Below are 24,990 nucleotides of genomic sequence, written 5' to 3' on the forward strand. Positions count from 1 at the left end.
GTGCACCGGTCCCTCTAAACCCTCTGCTACACAATGACCACGTCCAGTGTTTCTCCTTTAAAATTCAGAGACAACAGTGAGGATTTTTCAAGTTTTCTCTGTGTCCTTTCTTCATAAACGCAGAGTGTTTATGAGAAATGTCAAGAAATGCCTAAAATCCATAGGCGCAAAATACAGGCTTATTCATGACCTTAGCTGTTTCTTGACAACTGCTTTTGTGGCATTTTTAGATTCGATGAATGCAACATCTACTGGCTTTATTAACTTTAATAACGTATAAATATTATACACTGGCTTCACGTGTTTCTGTTTTTTGTAAAATATCTCCACTGCAGACTAGTCTAAAAAATAAACACTTGATAAATGCTACCATATGTTATATTTAAATATAAAATTTTCAATTTAGTTTGAAATGCTCCTTTAAAAATACCAAGAGTTTTCAAACAAAGTATTGATCCATTCATCTGTTGATACAAATCTTCTGTGTGTGCGTTGATTTATTATTATAAGCATAAATAGCTGCTGTCGAGACTCTGCATGCTTGGAAAAAAGTCTCACTAACTATCACTTTAATCACACTGTAGTTGTCAGAGTTCACATGAATACTGACCAACGCACCAACACATTTGACAGCAGCAAAGATGAACTCGCTTCAGCACTTTTTTTCTTTTGCTTGATCACTGCTATGGCTTAGAACAGTGGTTCTCAAACTGTGGTACGCGTACCACTAGTGGTACGCGGGCTTCCTCCTAGTGGTACGCGGAGGAATCGCTGAATAATGAAAGAAACAATTAACACTTTTAATACTTTAATGCGTAATATAACATTGATGTGATCAGCATTGGCTGTTTTGTGAAGCGTACGATCACAACGCTGTGCTTAGAGTGTTTATTTTAGTGCATTGTGTCATAAGCTGCTGAAAATCAGTTTCCGAAGTTTAAGAATTGATTCTGAAGCATGATTTGACTGACATGAAAAGTGGCCAATCACAGTCGACCTTGTCTAGTTGCGTGAAACGTAAGGGCGGGACAAAGGCTTTCTGTGTTGCAGAGACAGAAAAAACAACTTAAAAACAAATGTTTTGTTGGAATAATGCTTCTCAGATGTTTTCACTACAGAGATGTCTAGCAGAGTAATTAAACCGCGGACATATTTCCTGCCTATTTGATGATCTTCATACACGTTTCGCTCTCCGACAGCCAGTCGACTCGCCTCTGACCTGTCACTCCTCTAAATACATTCTGAATGGCGGCGCGGGAATGAAGGTATTGCGCAATTACTCATTTCTGCAAATGCGGCGAGTGCTTTATTTTAACACGAGAGCGCATTCATGTACGCAAATCGCTAAAACAGATATGCGAGCTTTTAAATATGCTTTTTTCAAATGAACTGCAAGTCCTCTCATGATCGCCTGTGTGCTCAGATTGAATACAATCGCGATCTTTCCACTATTAAAGTAGACATTATTTATCTTTGCCCCTTAACTAAATTTAGTCAAAAGTATTCAAAGTTATAAAATATTTAGAAATAGATTGATACATGATCGATGACAATGCTAATGGTCTTCTTATTTGGCTGTGTTGTGAAGTGAAACTTACTTTTAGCAAAGGTGGAACATTTTTTATTTCTTTACGACAAAATAATTATGCTGGAAATGTTTCTGGATGAGGTATTTGTGTGATTTATACATTTAGCTGTATTCTGATCTGTCCTAAAGCATTACAGGTCAAAGCAATCCATTGTTAGCCTACTTATTGTTTATTTATCACAATTTACAATAAGACTCTTAAAGCACTGCTTTGATAAATGTAGTGTCGTCATATTTTAAATACCTCAAGTAAAATGAAGTAATTTGTTTTATTTTTTTACTGACAGTGTACTTGTATTTTTTTACGTTTCTATTTTAGATTAAGATTAAGTGTAAAATAAAATCTACATGTGATGTACAGCTATTTAAGAAACAAATTTGCCATATTGTAAAGAAAATAGTGTAAAATATGTAAATAAAAGGCTAAATTGAAATCTTTTTACCATATACTTTAATTTAACCTTTCAAAGCTTAAAAATATATATTTTTAAAAATGGGCAAAAAGTGTCTCTGTGGCCTTAAAGATTATTTGGTAGTTTTACCAGTGCTATTGAAAAAGATTAATTGTCATGAAAGGAAAAATTGACTATACTTCCTTTGTTAGTGCAAATTATACATGTAGCTTTGGGATGTAAGCAATCAAACCATTCAATCAGGTTTACACTAAAAAAAGTGATTTCATAATGAAAATCAGATTTTTTTTCAAAAGTAACCAACTAGTACTTTTTAAAAGAGTAATTTGTACTTTTACCTAATATTAGTATTATTTACTAAAAATTTTTTTATTTTAGCAGTGTAATAGTAGTTTTACTTGAGTACAAAAAAGATTTCACAAGCACTTAGTGCAGGTTTATTATATTATTAATATATGATTAATAAATATTATTATTAATGGTTTTTATTTGTATCTATTCCTATGCAATGTTTTATGGGTTGCTGAGAATACATTTCAGGTCCTCAATACATAGCATGTCAGTCTTGAAAAAAAAAATAGGTGCTGGAATTGATTTTCATTAGGCTGTGCCTGTATGAACCCTGTCATGTACATTTAACATTTATTTCAAGATTAGTCTGAAAGTGTAGGAATATGACATATAGCCTATATTTATAAGGTCCAAGCAGCATTTCCAGCTTTTGATGAATAGGCTACTATGAATACTTTAGATTTAAGTACAGCAGTTTTCTTTTTACTTTTTAAGAACAGTGCCATTTTTTTATGAACTTTTAAAAGCACATTTCAACTAAAACTTTTTTTTTATCTGCAAGCACAGTTAATGTTCAGACTATTTCAAATGTTTAAAGTGACTGACAATAATACATATTCTTACTAATAGGAAGTAATCTGCATCGTTTTAAAACTGTGCACACCTGTAGCTGCTTAATTAGGCTTACGACGCTATTTTTTAATACTGGTTAAAAAATAGCGTCGTAAGGTGGTACTTGGAGAGACGATTTTTTTTCTAAGGTGGTACTTGGTGAAAAAAGTTTGAGAACCACTGGCTTAGAAGAATAATCAAGTTACTATCACAGAGGAGTTGCTGCCTGTCAGTGACATTTTTAGTTTCTCTTCAAACACATCCTGCTTTGTTGTGTATACACAGTTCTACACTACGCTGAAAAATATATAAACAGATTACATTTCCTATCAACTTGCTTATCTCTGTTGAGTATTGACTAACAAAACTTAATATTCTCATATTGCTCGATCAGTAAATGTTACTGCGTTTCTTATCTGCTCTCATAGACTCACCATGGGGAGATGCATGTCATATTGATACTGTGTTTTACACTGCTTTTCATCTTAATTTTCATTGTTATATGTTCATTTTTGTTATATGTGGTGTCCTAATTTTTTCACACTCAAATAGAGACTTTTGGAAATGCCAGAGAACTGTTTGAGTTTGAAAACTCAGTGGTTGTTTTTATAAATGCAGACTTTTGAAAACAAGAGTGTGGCTGCGTGCATTTAATTCCTGATTGGATCTCCTGGATAATTCTGTATCCTTTATAAAGCCCTGCTCATATGACCCATAAACTGTTTTTTTTGTTTTTGTTTTAGAGAACACTTGCTCTCTGTCCTGTAACAGTGTTCTGTAGGGCCTTTTTATTTGAATACTGTTACACCCCTACTTTCCACCCCTACACTCCTATTCTATCCTGTTTGTGACACTCGTGTGATCTGTTTTAATAGTTGTGTCAAAGTCAAGACTTTTTGCATATTAAAATAAAAGATGAACACGCAATTATGTATGCTGAAAATAATGTTTAGGTAAATAAGGGTAAAAATCTATAAATATTCAGAAAATTATATGTAACAGGAAAAGCAGTAGTGACGCATAGTTTAAATGCACACTAACTCACACTTTAGTCCACACATTAGGCCTTTTATTCAATAAATGAAGCTGACAGGACAGCAGGAGATGGCAAAAAAAAAAAAAAAAACGGCTGCTGCTTTAAAAAAGACTGACTACTATTATTCTTTTGATCTACTATTTATATCCTTTAAAAATAAATGTAGAACACAGTAAAAAAACACTCTAAATCTGTTGAAACACATCGATTTGAAGGCCGTTGAGTTTGTAGCTGGACATTATTGGAGTTCATTGACAGGAACAGTGATCAGCTATTCACTGAAACACCAACAAGTCTCGCTTGATTAACGCAGGACGTTAATTAAGAACAATTTTGACCGCTTGGTTTCACCAATGGCTGTTATTGGGAATGTTTACTGTTCTAAAACATCAGTTGTTTTTAATAGTATTATTTCTCAGTTCTTGCCCTTAAAATATGACATATTTCACGTTTTGAATTGGACATGACAGCAATCTTTGTGTTATTGTTTTTTTCAGTGGTCAGTTTGCCGTGGTAAAGAAATGCCGTCATAAGAGCACTGGTGTGGAGTATGCAGCCAAATTTATCAAGAAGAGGCGGAGCAAATCAAGCCGACGAGGGGTCTCGAAAGACGACATTGAGAGGGAGGTCAGCATCTTGAAGGAAATCCAGCACCCCAATGTCATCACCCTGCACGATGTGTTCGAAAACAAGCATGAGGTCATCCTCATCCTAGAGCTGTGAGTCATTGTTTTTCTCTGCTTTTACTGAATTGTGAAATCACTGACAGCTTTTGTTTGTCTCATTTCTAAAAACTAAAACTGCTGCAGTTATTAGTAGAGGCTAGTAGTATGTGAACAACTGGCTCTTTTAAGTTGTCAAAAGCTCTTCGCTGAATTCAGCAGCACCAGCCTTTACTTACAAAGCAAACACTTGACAAGGTCAACAGTGGGGGGGTAGAGGAGAACCAGTCCATTGAGTAGGTGAACCAGTTTTGCCTGTTGTGCTTTGAACACACATACACTGCTGCCAATGTTTTCAAAGAGAAAAGGCATGTTTTGATGTCTGCACTGTCTTAACTATACTAGTACAGAAGAGTAAGACCTTTGGATGATGAAGTAGAGATTATTTCAAGTTATATTTACATTAAGCATCAGTGTTAGGTATGTTACTTAAAGTAATAGATTACATAATGAATGGAAAGTTGTAATCTGATTACATTACTAATTACTTCATGTAAAAAAATAATCAGATTACTAATTACTTTACTTTGAGGTTACTTTTAAAATATTTAAAATATACCTATAAAAATACAAAATACACTGCAGCTTTTTCAGTAGTTTAAAATTTAATGAAAAACATTACTATGGGTTTAACACAGCAGCTTGACATATTCAAAAGACTTGAGTAATGTCTGTTTTTCCACTCTCGTCAGCAACCATTTCAGCTCGTGTTCTCCAGCAATTTAAAAGTGCATGCTTATTAACTGATGTTGCAGCAGAAAACATGATTTAAAAAAGCTTTTTTTCTTCTAAAAACTATATTTCTATTGTAAGTAACGCAATTACTCTGACTTCATTAACTGTAATCAAATTTCACAAATATAAAATGAAATTTTTTACATTACTGCGTTTCCCAAAAATGTAATTAGATTACATTAACACCCAACTCTGTTAAGCATACATCATTAATAATTGTCTAAACAAGCAGACACACTTTAACAGCAACTTACTGGTGTAACCTTTTGATGAGGGTTGTATCCTGGCTAGTCTGTTTATTTATTTATTTATTTATTCTTTTTTTATCTGAGCACAATGCATACTATTATTTTAAAATTTTTATTAAAGTGATGTTCATCTTAGACTCCAGCAGCTGAGTTTAGGAAGTAAAGAACATATTTATTTTCTCCATAACTAGTTTCTCCATTTTATAAACCTTGTTTGGTGTGAGCTAGGCATGGTATGCTGTGGTTTGGAATAGTCAAGGTTTTAAAACAGTCAAAATTTTCTGTTATCCCGTTCCTAAGGTATGTGTATTGTTTTTTTTTATTTACTTTTTTTCTTCTTTTTTTAGGACAATAGCATCTAAGATGAAAAATAGTTGTAGTTTTTTGCCCAAAAATTTAAAAAGAATATATTTTAGAGCAGTAATTACAATACCGTGAAATTGTGATATTTTTATCCAAGGTGATCATACCATCAGAATCGTATACTGGCCTATTCCTAGAACTGCAAGACTTTGTTGAATCCATGTTTTGAAATGGCATTATTTCACATTAGGTTTATTTTGTTGTACACTGGAATTTTCTGGTGAAAAACTACTCTACCTACACTTGATCAGAGAAGGACCACAAAAAATTACACTTCTGATACACTGCCATCCAGCACTGCGAAAGACTAGATCAAGTCATTTTACCAGTAATCTTGAACTACTTGATAGGTTGTTCACCTTAAAATGAAAATTTTCTGTTTATTTACTGACTCTCAGGCCAGGATGTAACTATTTTTCTCAGTCGAACATTAAAGAAGATTTCTGCTTGAACTGTGATACTTGTGAAATTATCAAATGTTATTGATGCCCTCTTTGGTGTACAAAAAAATACAATGTGCACAGGCAAAACAATGGGGTATATGCACAGGGACTTTTAATTTTTAGCAAACCAGCTCAAGCACTTCCTGTGACCTGTCATTCCATTACTAAATTACTAAATTTAAGATCTGCGCGTTTAAGATTTCTTTAAAAATAAACCATATTTACTGCTTGATTAATATATATATATATATATATATATATATATATATATATATATATATATATATATATATATATATATATATATATATATATATATATATATATATATATAATATATATATATATTAATATATATAAATTAGGGTCTCATTTTACCACAGTTTTTTCAATAGAGTTTCTGCACTTGCTTACTGCCCCTGATTCTTTCATCTCGTTTAACTCTTGAACAACTAAATGAATGCCTAAGTCTATTTAACTGATTGTATTTTAATTAAATTACAGTACATCTTCAATGCAGTAAAAGGAACCTTATGAAATTGAAGCTATTAACCGTTCATCGAAAGTTTATCAGTGGCTGAAAAACACTCGCTGTGCATAAAGCCAGTTAATACCTGATTATACATTGAGGTCTTATGAAGTGAAACTGTTGGTCTGTGCAATAAACTGAACATAATTTACAACATTTGTTTTTCAAATGACAGCCTCAACAAACAGTCGAGGAGCTTGATCATCCAGTTTCGCTTCACAACACATCAATGTGTCATCAGGAGACACACATTTTTGTTTTGCCCATATACTAGGGTTGTGACGGTGATGCAATTTTCCCATTAGTTAGTGTGACAACACTGGTAATGCCGGTATCACTGGGGGCAGGGTGCCTTTAAATAGCTTATTATTCATTCTCGCTATTTAATTACTTTCACTTTCAAATTGGTGACAGTTGGGTGTCAGTTGCTTGTGTTGACAATAACAGAGGACTACAGTGGCAATCTCAGTTTTATTATCATGAATTTTTAACAAACTAAAGTTTTGTTATTATTATTTTGGGTTGCCGCTTGATGGCTTCCTCTCATCCTTTTAACTTTCTCTTCCCTCATGTGATGCATTCACTGTGTTCTCCTGCTGGAGATGAGCACGGCTTTCCTCAACATAAATGGGATGCAGTGGTTGTGTCGAGTTTATTTTTAGTGGGAGAAATGAAGTAAAATGTCAGTCCAGTAAAGTTCAGTTTAGTTCAGTTCAGTGTGGTTTCATTTTTACTGCTGAAAGTCCGAACACTGAAGAGCAAATCTATTGATGTGCAGCTCCCAAACTAAGCAAGCCAGTGGCAAGGAACAAATCTTCAGCAATTGACGAAAGTGAAGGGAAAAATCCTCATGAGAAACCAGGCTCAGTTGGGCACGACCATTTTTTCTCTGGCCAAACTTCTTGTGCAGAGCTGCAGTCTTGGCATCGGAGGCTGGAGAACACTGGATGTTCATTGTAAAGAACTGGAGGTTTGAGTGGCCTCAATGCAGAGATTTGTCTGTCACTTGGTCTTTTAAAGTCCGTTCTAAATGAAAGGAGGAAAATCCTGAAATCTCAAAAATCACTTGCCAAACTCTCAATTAAATTAAATATATATAAAATCAACAACAAAATCTGAACGGACATTTTTTAGTTTGCACCAACACATGTGCAAAAGGTTTTATGATACAAATCTCCTTCATGTCTGTTTCAATGGTAACCAGGGGTAGCTGTTTGAAACACTTTAAAAAAGAGATAAAAAACTGAGAAAAAACTCAAGGACGACACTGGAAGGGCACAATATGTGATTCCTGTCAAAATCAATGCAGGCATGCCGTAGTCGCCAAACAACAGGGCTTGTCAACAGACAAGCATATCTGTCCAGACCCTTCATCTATACAGAACCACATGGCTATAAAGGCTGATGATTGGCTATTTTGGCTGGAAAGTGGGACTTCCTTCACTGTGACAGCTCTGCTGAGCGTTGCAAATTTCCCCATTCATAGTAATGCCAATGAATCATCTATGTATATCTATAGTCCTTGACAATTATCACACACCAGATGTATACATTCTATACACATAAAATTTTGTTGTGTATAAAACTATACAGATGTCCAGAATTTGAACAGAAACCTGTATCGGACATGTTGAAAAAAAGGTATGATTTTTAAAGACATCTCGCAGCACTAGCCTTTTCGTCTGGTGTGTGACCCTTTTTGGGTTTCATTTAGATTTTAGCAAATACTAATGCATATACTAATATAATACATATACAAATACTAATACATACTTTACTAATACTAATACACATACATGGTTTGCGTTACATTCATTCTTCCATGGCGGGGCGCCACACCAAAATTCATCCCGCCATGGCTACATCACAGCTTCTCATTCAAAACATTCAGTCATTGTTGTTGTTTTTTTATAGCGAGTTATAATCGCACCAAAACACATTAAAAGGTAAGTGAATTATAACAGCGCAAACATTTCTGTAATCGTATTAGTGCTGTGCGTTATTTGTTTAAGGAAATTGGCATGCAAGCAGAGATATTTGCAGGCTCGTATTACATGAATGCGATCTCGACTTGTAATACTCATTAAAATAAGGTCATAGGTAGTTGGTAGATTTGTGTAAAAGGCCTGCCGCCACAGCTGGAAAAAAATCCTAGAGGAAACACTGCACATATATACTAATACATTTGTCATGCTAAGTCATTGTCTGCTTCATATTCGGGGCTAGTATGGAAAATAACAGTATGGAAAAGTACTTTCATGACCAAACCCACAAAAAAATGCTTGTAAACCAATTCACTTGTAACATATGGATGAGTGCGAGAGATTCTTTTATTCACAAAAGAGGCAATAGTCAGGGCAAGCAATTAAGAATCATTGAAAGTCAAAACACAATTATTCAACAGTGAAAACAGAGAACTCTCAGAAATTTCCGCTGCAGAAAAACAAGATTGGAGCTTTTTAAAGCACATTGATTAGTCGATCCTTCAGAGGATTGCTCATATCTCAGCTCATAGATGAGCTGATCATCGTGGCTTTGAAACACTCTAATGTTCATGTATTTTTATTTGCACAGCGGTAATGAGTAGTAAACCAATGACCTTCACGACCATCACAGTCATACAGTATCAATGGCCAATCAGTGATGCTCAAGTATGTGCTTAACAGCTCTCAAATGTTACTGGGAAATGAATACTAATAGGTAACCTTTTGATAACCCTATTTAAATGAGTAAAATTGATGACAGAATTTCAATTTTCGGATGGATCATCCTTTTAAAGGTGTGCAATCTACTTGCAGTTTGTTGTAACACTCTACTGGTGCTACACAATGGAGATATATTGTGTCAAAGAAATCACTTCCTAGAGTAGTAACACATATGTGGTTTAACCTTGTAAACATGTGGTCTGAAACTAAAAGTTACTGAGGCACTCCTCATCACATTGTGTGTTATTTTATCTAATCCGAGTACAGTGATGAAAAGGTGTTGATACATGCCAAATATTTTAAAGTGCTTTGTAATTTGATTCTTGGTTATTTAGTAAACACTAATTATACATGACAAGAATTTCACCATTTCAGCAGAACTGTTATGTTAAAGATTATGTTTATGTGAAGGAAGTGTCTTTCTTCTGAACTACTTGATGTTTCTACTCGCCTGACTGGTTTTCTTTGTTTGGAAGTGTGTCCCTGTAGCTACAGTATATTCAGCTCATATCCGTCACACATTACTCATCAGGCAAGTTTTTTTGTTTGTTAACTGAAGCAACTAGGGTTAAGTACTTTGCTCAAAGACATAACTAAATAATCCTGACCGCAGATTTGAAGGTCATGTTTCATTTTCAGGTCATTTGACATCCTCCAAAACCTCTTTGCTGCCAACCAGTGATGTGCTTTTCTAGTCTCAGACAGCATAGTCTGTTCTCTGATCCTTTCATGCATACAAATTTGGCAGGTGCTGGCTGATATAAGATTGGCTGATATATATATTTATACGCAATTATTTACTCTTTCTCTGCCTGCATTTTTATTAAGTTGCCATGCAACATTTTTGACAATTTTTAACATAATTTAACAGCAGAATATCCTCTGCTGAGAGTATATGAGCATTGTAGATTAATTCATTCATTTTCTTTTCGTCTTAGTCCCTATATTAATCTGGGGTCGCCACAGCGGAATGAAACGCCAACTTATGCAGCATATGTTTTACGCAGCGGATGCCCTTCCAGCTACAACCCATCACTGGGAAACACCCATACACTCTCATTCACACACATACACTACGGACAATTTAGCTTACCCAATTCACCTGTACCTCATGTCTTTGGACTTGTGAGGGAAACTGGAGCACTACTCACTGCGCCACCACGCTGCCCCAGCATTGTAGATATTAAAATAAGTTAATAACTAAGAAATAATAATAATTTATGGGTTCATGCTTTATCATCACTTGAATTCAGATAATTCAGAATATATTATTACCCAAAAATTCAAAGAAATCTCTCTTTTTTTCCCTCCAGAGCTACACGCGTACTAGGTCTGCACGATATTGGAAAAATCTGACATTGCAATTTTTAGTTTGCTGCGATTTATATTGTGATTTGAATACAATTTCGGCAGATGACTTGAATAGCTCTATTTGGAATAAAGTTATTAACTTTGATTGAAATAATCATGTAGAATCAAAGAAATTGCATTAATAAATGTTTAAGATAGAGCAAAGATAAAAGTGAAATAAGTAATCAGATATTCAGGTACAGTAATACGATGGGTTATTATCATGACAGTTTGCCACCGATAATGATAGATCACAATATTAGCAACTTATCACAGGAAAACCATCCACAATATATTATGACATTTGTAAATGAAGAGGGAAAAATGCATCAAAAAGTTGTAAGATGTGTTTCTTTTATTAACAGCACAAATATTTCTTAGAATTGCAACATTATATATGTTCGATCCGCTATTACAAGAAGTGCCACCTCATGCTTATCGTTATTTTACCCTGCCCCTATTGAATAATCAAATGTGATGTAAAATGTAAACACTCTACATTTTTCATTGCTGATCAACATTAATCATCCCAACTCAACATTGCATGTCCTGCGATGTGACTATTGCGAATGCACAAATTGACATATCAATGCTGAAGCGATATATTGTGCAGCTTAAGTGCTAACACATGTATGTATTTGGAAAAGTGAACGTGAGGTCAACAAGTTCCTATAGGAACTTCTGTGTTCAAAGTGATATCTGCCACTGGCTTCTTTATCTCGATCAGTGTTATTTTCTTTAACAAAATTTTCATCTTAATTTTCATGAAGAACAAGTTTCTACCGATGAAAACTAAATAAAAATTGTGATGATGACTACAACTGTAATAGAAATTTACTGACATTTTCGTCGACTAATAAAAATGAGACGAAAATGTGATTGAGGGATTTTTTTTTTTTTGTAGAATATCCAATCAGAATTAATCTTGATGTGTAATGCATGACACACACACACACACACACACACACACACACATATTTGAAAAGTAACTGATCCACAATAGATGCGGGATGCGAATACATCATCTTTGAAATGGCAACAGCTGAGAGAAAAAGGGTTTGAAAAGGGGTGGAAATTGCTGATAAAAACAACAAATCTAAAGCGACATCAGCATGCCAGGGAATCATCCTGAAATTCAGTTAAGTTAAACTCGGATCTCTTTTTATTTACCTGAGTGTGTGCTTTTGCTTAACTGAAATGGTATAGCCTCTCGCTGACCTTTAGAGAATTAATGCCATTAGATTGTAAATTAAAAGTTATTAAATCGGCCAGTCTTAAGTAGCAAACTCGCGCAAGGTTCACGAGCTGTCTGCGTCTGCCGCGATCATCATGACAACAGCCATTTACAGTGTACCTCTACCACAAAATTGCTTTATTCAGGACGTCTTTCAGCAATGTGATTATTTCTTACGTCTGTACGGATGTAATTATACTGTATGGCTATAATCTTTACGTACAGCTTTCGGTTTAAAATGAAAGAATTAATCCAAATATATTTTAGTCAACTACATGTAGAGTAGATTTAGTTGACTTAATCGTATGAAATTTAGTAGACTAAAACTATACTAAATCTAAAATGATTCAGAAGACTAAAGTATGACTACAATTCAAATGGAATTTCAGTCAAAAGACTAAAAACTAAATCAAAATTTGCTGTCAAAATTAACACTGATCCTGGTGTGATTTAAAATGGTCAAAACATTACTGATTGGAATCAATCAACACCAGCCTGTTCAGCTAACTCTTCTGTAACTTATTTAGGACTTGAGCTTGGACTTTCCTTATCATAATACACCTAGACCATAGATTGCTGTAAAAATGTATCGATAGGGGGGAGGCATTGTTAATTGATGAGATATCTTGTCAACAGCAGGGCAAGAGTAAAACTGATTTTTTTTTAAACAGCTTGCCTGGAAACAAAGATCAAAAATGTTTTGTTTGAGGAACATTTAAAGTACTTTAGACTACTGTAATCCGTTGCAGATAACCCACCCTAAATGTCAGTTTGTTGCTTTACATGTCCATCAGATGTTCTCTTCCTGATTAAGTGCTTGATTCTTTGCCAGAACAAGAGCAGCTGTGAGACTTGTGTTGTTAAGGGTGGAGGCTGGTGTTTTTCTTTCTGTTTCTGTGTGGGGTGATGGAAGACGTATCTGCCGCCGGTGTTTTTGCAGCTGGGTGACTCGTCGCTGCACTTGCTCAAGCTCACTATTAGCAGCAAGCGTTATCATGCCATCATCGTGCAGCTGGTTTTCAGTTTCCCTCTGCTGAATAAATATATGCCCAGATCCTGTTGGTCCTCTCCCAGAAGCCATGATTATAGTCATGATTATAATCACTCACAACCATTAGAGAGGCTGGGTGTTCTTTTTAAGTAAGACGGATCCACTCAAGATGATTAATTTTTTGAATTACTAATATTTCTATTTGTTATTTAATGCAGATTTTGTTCTTTGATATTTCAGTTGGTGTTTCATTCTTTGTAAATTAGCATTTACAGAAAAAGATAGCCTGTGGTTTCTAAAGAAATAACTAAAACCTGGTTAGGCATGGGGCGATAACCATTTTCAAGTTATACCATGGTTTGGAGAAGTCAAGGTTTTAAAACTGCCAAAATTTTCTGCAATACCATTGCTATGGTATGTGTAAGATTTTTTATTAACTTTTTTTGTTTGTATTGTTTTTAGAACAACAGTATCTCCAGCAGAAAAGATTTCCAAAAAAGCTGTTTTAAATTGTAATCTGAGTTTTTGAAACAAATTAAGACAGCAGAAGTCAATGACTCATTTGAATAATTTAGCCTGACATGTTTACTGTAACAATATTTTGTAAATGTTTCTCAAAATAAAATATTTTGTGTTCAACGGGGGGGAAAGTGTGAAACCGTGATATTTTTATCCATGGTCATCATACCTTAAGAATCTTATACCGACCCATGCCTATTACTGGTACATAAAGTATGTCTTTGACTTAATACTGACATCACTAGCATGTTAATGACTCCGTTATAGAACTTTTTTTTTTTTTTTATGAAAAATCTTTTATTTTATTGTATTTCATTTATTACTGTATTTCAGTTTCAAAGTTAACACAATTGCTTTCACTGTTTCAAGAATATTAAAGGCGGAATATATAATTTTTGCTGTTAGGCAGCGCATATTAACAACAAACAAAAGCTTAGTTTGTTGACGCTGTTACTATGGGCTCATTAACACCGAACTAAAATTGTGGTTGTAAAAATGTGAAACGCAGCATACCATAGATCTACGTGATGTGATATTATGAACATGATATAATAACGCACCCAGAAATAGGGAAACGTCATGTGTTGATAAGCACTTTTAGCTACATCATGTAACCCAGGATATGTGGACAAAGCCACAATGAGCACCTTCTCCATGATGATATAAAAGTTGTCATGCCAGCTTTCTTCTATAAACAGATGCTAGCAACAGTTGCCCCACCTCCAAGCTCTTCTGATTGGTCCACTGTTTTGGACCTGACAGTGATGAGCTGATCTTTCAACCTGACACAGTGTCTGAAAAAAACGTTGCGCTCACATGCGTATTGCTTTAAAAGTCATGAGACGTAATGCCAAGTTCAGACTGCATGATTTTCAAAATAGTGGCGTCACTTTCACACTGCATGAATATATGGGGTAGCATTTTGTGGCTGCTTCATTTACACTGTAGGATGGATCGCGACAGGGAGTTTCACGCTGCATGACTTTACAGTAGAAAGACTCGCCGACATCTTTGTCTTGGTCCGAAAACTACATCTCTCACAACAAAACACATGCGATAAGTGACATGGAAACAACGTGAAGTCCTTAGTATATCTTTTGTTATTAACTACATAATGAGAAAGAAGCCTTTTGTGGAGTGGCAAATTTAATTATTTTGCTCACCTTTAGAAGGGAATTAGCAATTTCTTCTCAACTTTTTTCTTTTTTGACCGGGTTGTGATATTGCTCTGATGACACGACAAACAGACACGAGTACTCCTGCCAAATTTCCACTAGTTTTTCCTCCATGGGTCCAAATAGACTGAGAAGAAGCATTAACTTCTCGCCAAACCTCCCGCTGGCCTGCAGATATCCATACTAGTGGATGCTGCTCTCTCATCGGCTGTAGGTAATCACTGATGTCAACACATTTCACATGGCATGATTTAAATCGCCAACAGCTCCAGATATTTAACATGCCAAATATTTCATGAGTGTTTGTGACTTATCTGCAATTCTCTCAGAAGGCGTCTTTAATAGTTGAAACTGTGTGATTGCTTCCTTTGAACGAGCACCGATTTGCTTGTGATTTCAGGCATTTGCCTCTGATTTCTCAAAACCTGTCGGCGAGTCAAAATCTGGGCTAAAATCATGCAGTCTGAACCCGGCATATAGCGTAATGGTCACACACATCCTTCCAGCGCATGTTTACACTGAAAAACAACAGAAAAGTACAAGAAAAGAAGAGGAAAATGTATTCCGTGTGAACGGCCCTTAAGTGTGAAATTATGGGAGTTGTCATCTTCATAGAATCCTAAGGGACTCAGAAATCATGTTCATGGATGAGCAAAAATTTTAAAACCTAATTATTAAGGTAATGTGAAGCAGAATAAGGCTAAAAGATGTCAAAGTGAAATGAAAACACTGAAGCAATTTCTCATGAGAGACTAACAGCAGAACTTTTATTATGCCACAGGATTTTTGTTTTTTTGAGATTTCAATGAAAATAAAATTGTACATATTGTGTCTTTAATAATAGAAGGCATATAACTTCAGTCCTCCATATACTCTTGTCTTACTCTGCATCTTTTCTTTTGATTTTCTTTGTTCCTTATTTGCTTCTTAAATTTCTTGAAATTTATAATTGCTCTAAAGCAGGGGTGTCCAAACTCGGTCCTGGAGGGCCGGTGTCCTGCAGATTTTAGCTCCAACTTGCTTCAACAAACCTGCATGGATGTTTCTAGAAAGCCTAGTAAGAGCTTGATTAGCTTGCCCAGGTGTGTCTGATTAGGGTTAGAACTAAACTTTGCAGGACACCGGCCCTCCAAGACAGGGTTTGGGCACCCCTGCTCTAAAGTGAAGGTTGTGTAATCCATTGTTTGCAATGTTTTGAATGTCTCCCTTGTCTGATGTCTGATCCTTTCATTTCAGCTTTTGGGTGTTCTGATGAGTTGATATAAGTCTGTTTGATTAGGAAGAATTTGAAAATGTGTAGTGTGCCTCTAGAAAACATGGTTGGGAAACACTTATGTAATCATCTAACTAGCTCTACAGTGAATGTCTGCATCTGTTCTTTCTGTCTACAGTGTGGCTGGCGGAGAACTCTTTGACTTTCTAGCTGAGAAAGAGTCACTGAGTGAAGAGGAGGCCACCGAGTTTCTCAAGCAGATCTTGGATGGAGTCAGTTACCTGCACTCGAAACGGATTTCCCACTTTGACCTGAAGGTACGGAGACACATTTGATTTCCACTCCAGTGTCAGACTGTGACGATTTAGCATCGCTGTGCACCAGCCACAACAGATCAATTGAGGCGCTTTCATCCTCCCCGCTGGTTATCCACTCACTTCCACCCTCAACATAATTGCTGGACCTCCTAGAGCTGGGGTGGTCATGAATTCAATACCTTTTTTTCTTGTCGCTATGAAATTTCTGGAAGCTGTCATTGCTGAATTGCATTAATGTTTCAATAGGCATTGAATTCAAAGTTTCAGATGTGCTGAGTTTTACCTCCTACTAAAATCTTGTGCAACCGGTCTAACTGGCAGACCAACATCAAAGCAGTCAGCATTCATGTTCACCAATATAACTGACCTAAAGAATAAAACAATATGCTAATTACTGAGGTCGCTCATTATTAGCAATTTGTGGCTAATCCTTTGTGCTACTCCAGCAAGGACATTTATGTAATTGGATCTAGTGCTCTCTGAGCAGTCGTCCACATGGCTTTCCTTAACATTTTAAATATTTTGAAGTCATCGGAGCTTTAAGGAGATTAGTCTGTGCATGAATACAGCTCACTAAAGGAAGTATTGTTTCTATGGAATGCCGATTCAGGGATCTGTTACTGCCAGGTCTGAGTTTGCCTGTGCTTTCTAGAGAACATTTCTGTAGCTTTGCATGCGATTTACATGTGTTATGGCAGATTTCCTGCTCTCTCATGCTGTGTTTTTGTTCTGTGCCTATCATTAGATTCTCTCTCTTTCAGTCTGTTTTTCTTCTTCTTCTCTCTCTTAGCCGGAGAACATCATGCTGTTAAACCGGAACGTGCCTCACCCGCGCATTAAGCTCATTGACTTTGGCCTGGCCCACAAGATCGATTTTGGCAACGATTTCAAAAACATCTTTGGTACCCCGGAGTTTGTAGGTCAGTGTCATCCACTGGTCAGTCTATAGAGATGTGCTGTAATTACACCTACTCTTATTGTTATGGTCCTCTGTCCAATTCTTGCTTTTCTCCAGTCATATGTAATCTGAAAAACAAGTCTGACATGATGGTAAAGAAGCACCACAGTTCACTGCTGTATTCTGCATATACTTATAGAAATGCTAAGCGTAGAAATGTAGAAATATACTGTAGAGATTTTTTTTTTTATTTATATACAGTTGAAGACATTTATTAGCCCTTCAGTGAAATTTTAATTCTTTTTTTTTTCCATATTTTTTAATGGAGAATATTTTCAGCATATTATTCATTCATTCATTTTCTTTTCAACATGGTCCCCTTATGAATCATAGGTCGCCTAAGCGGAATACACTACCAACTTATCCAGCATATGTTTTACGCAGCAGATGCCCTTCCAGCTGCAAGCCATCACTGGGAAACACCCATACACTCTCATTCACAAACATATACTATGGACAATTTAGCTTAGCCAATTCACCTATACCTATTTCTTTGGAAACCCATGCAAACACGGGCAGAACATGCAAACTCCACACAGAAATGCCAACTGACCCAGCCGAGGCTCGAACCAGCAACCTTCTTGCTGTGAGGCGACAGCGCTACCCACTGCGCCACCGCGCTGTCCCTTTTCAGCATAATAATTTTAAAAAATTATTACCTTAGTTAAGAATAAATATTAATAACATTTTTTTGCTTGACAGTACATTATATTTTACTAGATACTATTCGAAATACTAGTATTCAGCTTAATGTGCATTTTAAAGGTTTAGCTAAGTTAATGAGGTCAACTTTAGGCAAATTAATTAGTTCATTAATTAATTGTTGTTGTTATTATAGTAATAGTAGTAGCAGTAGTAGTAGCATTAGTACTATTATTATTATTATTACAGCCAAAATAAACGAAATAAGACACTGTGAAAATAGTATTTGCACTGTACGATTTTTAAATGTGTTTTTATTTTTTTTAAATGTTTATTATTGTTATTATTATTATTACAGTCAAAACAAAAAAATAAGACAACAATTATTAAAAAAATGTATTTGCTCTATTAAACATGAAAATGGCAAATCTTTCTACAAGACAATTTCACAGGTGTGCTAATCATTTGTCATTGTATAGGATACGCATATTAAAATTTTGATTCCATCTGAAATGTTTTTCTAAAATGGTAATGTAGGATGAATAGGTTCTTTTTATTACATTTGACATGGAATTAACTGAAAATAAACATAGGCTGAGGAAAAATTCATACGGAACTCTTCATATATGTATAAGTACATTTTATAAAGTAGTATAGCAAATTTCATAATATGCATACACATTATGCAATGATGTAAATGCATTATAAATTAAAAAGTGTGTTTTATACACAAATGTTATTTATATTACAATTACAATTTTTTTAAACTAATGAATTTGTATCGCAGGGTTTTTCCTGCATAGAGAATTATGAGCACCACCTCATGCTTGTAACAAAAATTATGGCTACAGACAGAAGTGATGCTCAGGCATTGGTCATGTATTTAATCACATAAAATATTAGCCTTTTTAAATAAGATGTTGTTTAACTTGATAGATTACAAGAAAAATGTGTTCGTTTCAAGTAGCAATAATTTCATAGGGATTCCAACTCTGTCTCATTTTGAGCCGGAAAAACTCCATTACAAAGAATGAAACCCCACCTAAAATATCTGAGAAAAAAATCTGCATCAAATGACAACTTGATATACCATATATAGGAAACAGTTGTAATTTGTAGAATTGTTTAAAATTTTTAATATAATGGGAAAAGTCACATTTCAGTCAAATGTGTCCAGACTTGGTGGTCAAGTGTTTGAATAGGTATTTTTGCATGCACACTTCGTTAAATCCCACTAGACTTGTTTTCGAATAATGCTTCTGCTGTATCTTAATTCAAACTGAACATCAGCAACTCCCACCCCCACCAAAGCATCCTAAAAAGCACACTGACGCCCACTCAACCCCATCCCTCCATGCTGTTGGCGTCACATTCAATCCTACAACCTGAACGGCAGCCAGTGTGTCTGCAGGCACTGATGATACAGCAGTCTTAATAGGGACACAGTACTAAAGGCCACGGTCAATACCAGCTGGCCTACAGGGTAGCCTATTTTAGTGCTCAAAATTACGATCAGCCATCATTGAGTAGAATCCGGTCAAGCTGGACACCTGGTCTTAAACGCACTAATTGAATGATTAGCCCATTACCCAGGCCTAACTTCATTGATTTTTTTTTTTTTTCGTTGTAGCCTTAAGGTCAAGAATCAGCTCACTCCTTCCAATCCCTGCTCAGTGATCAAATCCAGACGGTGCATGATAAGACAAATAGAAAACCTAAGTCAATTTTCAGACTAGCAGCAGCATCTCTCATTTCTTCATTTCCTCATTAACACATCAGTGATTGAAATCCTCTGAAACCAGTGACTCATTTCACAGCTCATTTAGTGAGAAACCACCAAAATATCCTACATCCACTTAGCATTTCTAGACATTTTTGTAGGCCATTTTTAATGTTTTGGAGAATGCATTGACCCCCATAATCTTCATCAACTGCATTGTTTTTATCACATGACATCACTTTATATTTATATGGAGAGATAGTTATATATGCACACAAGCGATGATGAGTATGTTTGATGTGTTAATGTGCTAAAACTTATATTACATAAATATAGATACAATGTAGATGGAATTTATTTGATGCAGACTAATGCAGGTCTAAACACTAATATAAAACAATATAATTATTTGGGCTGAAGTTTAGGCATAAATTATACATAAAGCCTGTTTTGTTACGTGATTCAAGTTAAAACAATAGTTTGACCCTACATTAACAATAAACATTCGCTATAAAATATGATGCATTTTCATACTAGTTTACACTAGTTCTGAAAATGTAAATGTACTATAAATTTAAATGGACTGTAAATCCTTTTTTCTTGCCTTATTATAAGAGTCTTGTTTATTTGTTTGGTTTTGATCAGAAATCTAATTCTTTACTGATCTCTGTGTATATAACTTTTTTGACTTTCCTTTATTATAATGCAAGTTACACCCACTGCTTTTTTTTTGTCTTGTTTTGTTTTTGTTGCTGACATCTTGAAATTTGAGTGTACACTACCTGATAAAAATCTTGTCGTTGATTCCAGTTATAAGAGCAACAAATAATAACTTGACTTCTAATTGATCAAGTGGAAAAGTGGCAGAAGGCAGATTTTTCAGATAAATTATCACAAATACTACAGAAGACCTATTGGAACCAGCATGGAGCCAAGATTCTCACAGAAATCAGTCGAGTTTGGGAAAAGAAACATTAGTGTTTTGGCTTACATTTAGTATATACATTCAGGTGTGCACTGTAAAAAATAATACCCTATATCTACACAATAAAATTGAGGTAATGGATTACAAGCAATATTATTAATTCAATTCAACAAATATAGATTGAGTGACAATTAATTAAATTGGCATACTTAAAATTAGTCATTTAAAATAAGTAACTGCGTACAGTACTTTAAAAAATTAGCAAATTTTTACCAGTTATTGATTTAATTATTTATCAGTGTAACAGAAAATTATTGTGAATTTGAAAATGCTCATTTTAATCCAGTTGGATTTGATTAATATTTTCTCTTTTTAAATAATTAAAAAATAATAGCTAAATTTTTATAATAAAATTGATTAGATTTCATACAGACATTTTAAGTAGTTTCAAAGCGGGAAAAATGGCCTAAAAACAGGAAATTAATTTTATTAAATTAAGTTTAGATATTAAATTTAATAAAATATACAAGGCCACAGAATGACTTTTTACATTGTGCGAGAGATCTGCAGAGTGGATGGGAGTATCCACAGCCTGAGGTATCAAGACATTTGTGCTGCCCATTACATTACAAAACACAGCAGAGGGCAAATTCTTCAGCAGTATAGCGCTCCTTCTCATACTTCAGCCTCCACATCAAAGTTCCTGAGAGCAAAGAAGGTCAAGGTGCTCCAGGATTGGCCAGCTCAGTCACCAGAAATAAACATTATCGAGCATGTTTGGGGTAAGATGAAGGAGGCATTGAAGATGAATCCAAAGAATCTTGATGACCTCTGGGAGTCCTGCAAGAAGCTTTCTTTGCCATTTCAAATAACTTTATTAATAAGTTATTTGAGTCATTGCAGAGATGTATGGATGCAGTCCCCCAGGCTCATGGGAGTCATACACAATATTCATTCATTTTCCACTGCACCACTTGTATTCTAACAATTATATACTTTATATTCTATACTCTACATTATTTCTGTTAAGTGACAAGACTTTTCTCTAGGCAAAGTCAGACCTTATTGTCCTAATCAATCAAGTTGTAATCAAGAGGCCTTTAACTTTCATATAAATCACTTCTGATACCAAATGATCAATAAGAAGTCAAGTTATTATTTGCTGTTCCTAAAACTTCGTTAGGCGACAAGAGTTTTGTCAGGTAGTGTATGTTGGCTATATTTAATTTTGGTCTTTAATTTTCCTTTGCCAAGATGACACCCTAACTAGTACTGGTATTGTTTTTACTTTAAAATATTGTATTGCAAGTAATTTCATTGATTTATATATGGTTTGCAGCTCCAGAAGTGGTGAACTATGAGCCTCTTGGCCTGGAGGCAGACATGTGGTGAGAAAGAGTGTTATCTCATATCATTATCCATTACCTGACCTTGCTGTTACCTCAACCCAGTGCTAATCGCTGTTTTTATTTTTCTTTCATTCTAGGAGCATTGGAGTAATCACTTATATTCTGTGAGTATTCATAATCATCAATGTTGTTGGGATGTTGTAAATATAGCATATACATCGTTACTAATGCAATCTGAACGCATTTATTGATTTTCACTTCAGCTGTAAATTGCGTCCATTTTTGTAATTGAGTTATTTTTCTCAAAGTTTCTCTGTAATCACATTCTGCAGTAAAGCAAATACATGGTGACTAAATTTAGTAACATACTGTATGAAGAAAATAATGGCAAACTAAGATTAATTGCAGGCTTTTATCAGACAGTCACATTGGCAAAAGTTGTTTTTGGATGGTTCATGTTAAAGTAAGGAATGTCATTACAGATGGGAACCATTTATTTCTAATTTTGATTTCTCTGGATTGATAATAATAAAATTCTGATCATTAAAAAGTCAAATTTTATGAGTGAAAATGGCAATTAAATCTCAGAATTATGAATAGTTGTATGGCATTTCTGTCCTGTGTATTGTGGACCGGGACGATTCTTTAAAATATATAGCATTTTAGCACACAGTAGTCCTACATATGAACGTGACTGGAGTGGATGGTTACACCCCTACTTTCAGAGTGATTTATTTACCCAGCCAAGAACCCTATTGACAGCCAATCGGAATGCATTTTGCTTAAAAAAAAGATCAAACATTTGAAGAAGCAGACAACAAAATGCTAATATAGTTATTATTTACTGTGTGCACAAGGATTGTTCACCTGAAAAATGAACATTTACTGATAATGTACTAACCTTTAGGCCATCCAAAATGTTGGTAGAATTTTTTTCTTATAACCAGTTAAACATTAAGAAAGATTTTTGTCTGAAATGATAAATGCAAGTCAAAATCTACTGGCACTATGAAGCGTCAAAAAACAAGAACTTTTACACATAAAACAAAATGATTAGTGCTTCTTACGATGCGTCAAGATGTTCTGAAGCCAAAAAAAAAGAAAAAAAAAAGAGTTTGTGCAAGAAACTGACATTTATTTACAACAATATTACTTGTTATCCATAGCCTCAGCAAATGGTCCTAAGTGTGTTCTTGCCACAGTTTACATTTTAGAATGAGATTAGAATGTGCAAGGTAAATAATTAGGCCCATAGCTAGCGTGGTGAATGGGGTGTTTGTTTGTTTGTTTGTTTGTTTGTTTGTTTGTTTGTTTGTTTGTTTGTTTGTCAAAAGTGGATTTTTTTTTTTTTTTTTTGCAGTTAGTCACCTCATGTTCTTTTTATTTGTTTTTATTTGAGATTAAATACTGCATTTTGTTGACATTTCAAGCACTATTTTTTTCTGGATTAGCTTGTTGGATGGTCATCATAATCACAATTTTTAATGTACCAAAAACATTTCCTAATTATTTAGAACAAAGAAATATATGTATGAAAAATATTATTTATACTTATTATTTTTAAAATGCAAATTTGTTTATTTGCCTAAATTGAGATAGGCAAATAACAAACTGGCCAGCACATTCAATTTCCTCTGTGTGAATTTGGCCATTTGAAAAATAAACATTAAAACATAATAATAATAATAATAATAATAATAATAATAATAATAATAATAATAATAATATTATTAATAATAATAATAATAATAATAATAATAATAAAAATAACATAGAGCTTCCTGATTTTTGTTGTCTCTTTTGTAAAATAGTACATATAAAAATTCATAGATAACAACAATTGCCTAATTAGTATTAAAATTAACTGTAAGAATTATCTTTTGGTGCTTCACTCTTTTTTATAGGTCATTTTTTTCATTCAAGAACAAGGTTCAAGTTTTAGAATAAAAGTTACTTGTACAATGTTTTCTCTACTTAACAATACAGTCAGTAGTGAATGATCACCTCACTTATGTCAGATTCCGCTTGGTCTTAAAGCCTTCTTGCATGAGTTATTTTCACAATTTGTGATGGCATAGCAGTCAAAATAAGAGAAATGAGCTCATGAATGGGAAAAATTCTGGACCTTTGTCAGTTGGGGGGGGGGGGGGGAGGAGGGGGCTTTCAAACCACTCGAAACACCCACCCCCGGCTATGGGTCTGATAATACACATGTACTTTGAAGTTGACTAACTATGACTATGAATACTAGATGCTATTTATTAAATGTGTTAAATGATTAAATCATGCATGTTTAATTGTTTAATCACATAATTTGTTACATGTTTAATCATATTCATATATCTTTATATTACATATTTTCACAGTTTATAAATGTGACATTTGTGCACCAGAATAGAACGCATGAATAGAAATGTCATGCATGTTGACATTTAAATACACATTCATGTTTCTTTTACACTCCCCTATTTTCAACAGTTAAAAACATGTACAGATACTTTCTCTTCTGATAACAGTTAAAAGTTAATGGTTTACTGTGTTTAGATGCATTTAACAGTAGAGGATAAAAGGGATTAGCTAAATAAAATAGAACTAAAGAGTGAAAATCTCAGGTATATGTTCAATTTTTGTATTCATTCAAAATAAGTGTAGGTTTGCTTTGACTGTTTTTTTCAGTGACTGTCTACAAATTAAAAACATTTAAAGATGATCCAAAGGCTTCTCTCAGTTTAACAGATGCAAATCAGTTAAGGGTCAACTGTGTTTAGATGCTCTTCACAGTAAAGGATAAAAGGGATTAGCAAAATAAAATAGGATTATCGAGTGAAAATCTCACATACATGTTCACATTTTGTCTGCATTCAAAATAAGCGATGGTTGCTTTGACAGTTTTATTCCTTTCTGTTATTGGC

General features: G+C 34.5%; 1 protein-coding gene across 4 annotated transcripts in view; it reads left to right on the plus strand.

Annotated features, from left to right (window-relative positions):
- Positions 1-24,990, plus strand: part of dapk1 (death-associated protein kinase 1) — a 149,204-nt gene that overhangs the window by 53,342 nt on the left and 70,872 nt on the right. For all 4 annotated transcript variants that reach the window (XM_073950476.1, XM_017356100.4, XM_073950477.1 and 1 more), the window contains 5 exon segments: positions 4,438-4,659; positions 16,346-16,484; positions 17,275-17,404; positions 22,069-22,117; positions 22,216-22,242. In XM_073950476.1, the coding sequence (XP_073806577.1) occupies positions 4,438-4,659; positions 16,346-16,484; positions 17,275-17,404; positions 22,069-22,117; positions 22,216-22,242 (567 nt within the window).

This window comes from Danio rerio, chromosome 5 (assembly GCF_049306965.1).
Source record: "Danio rerio strain Tuebingen ecotype United States chromosome 5, GRCz12tu, whole genome shotgun sequence".
Taxonomy (NCBI): domain Eukaryota; kingdom Metazoa; phylum Chordata; class Actinopteri; order Cypriniformes; family Danionidae; genus Danio; species Danio rerio.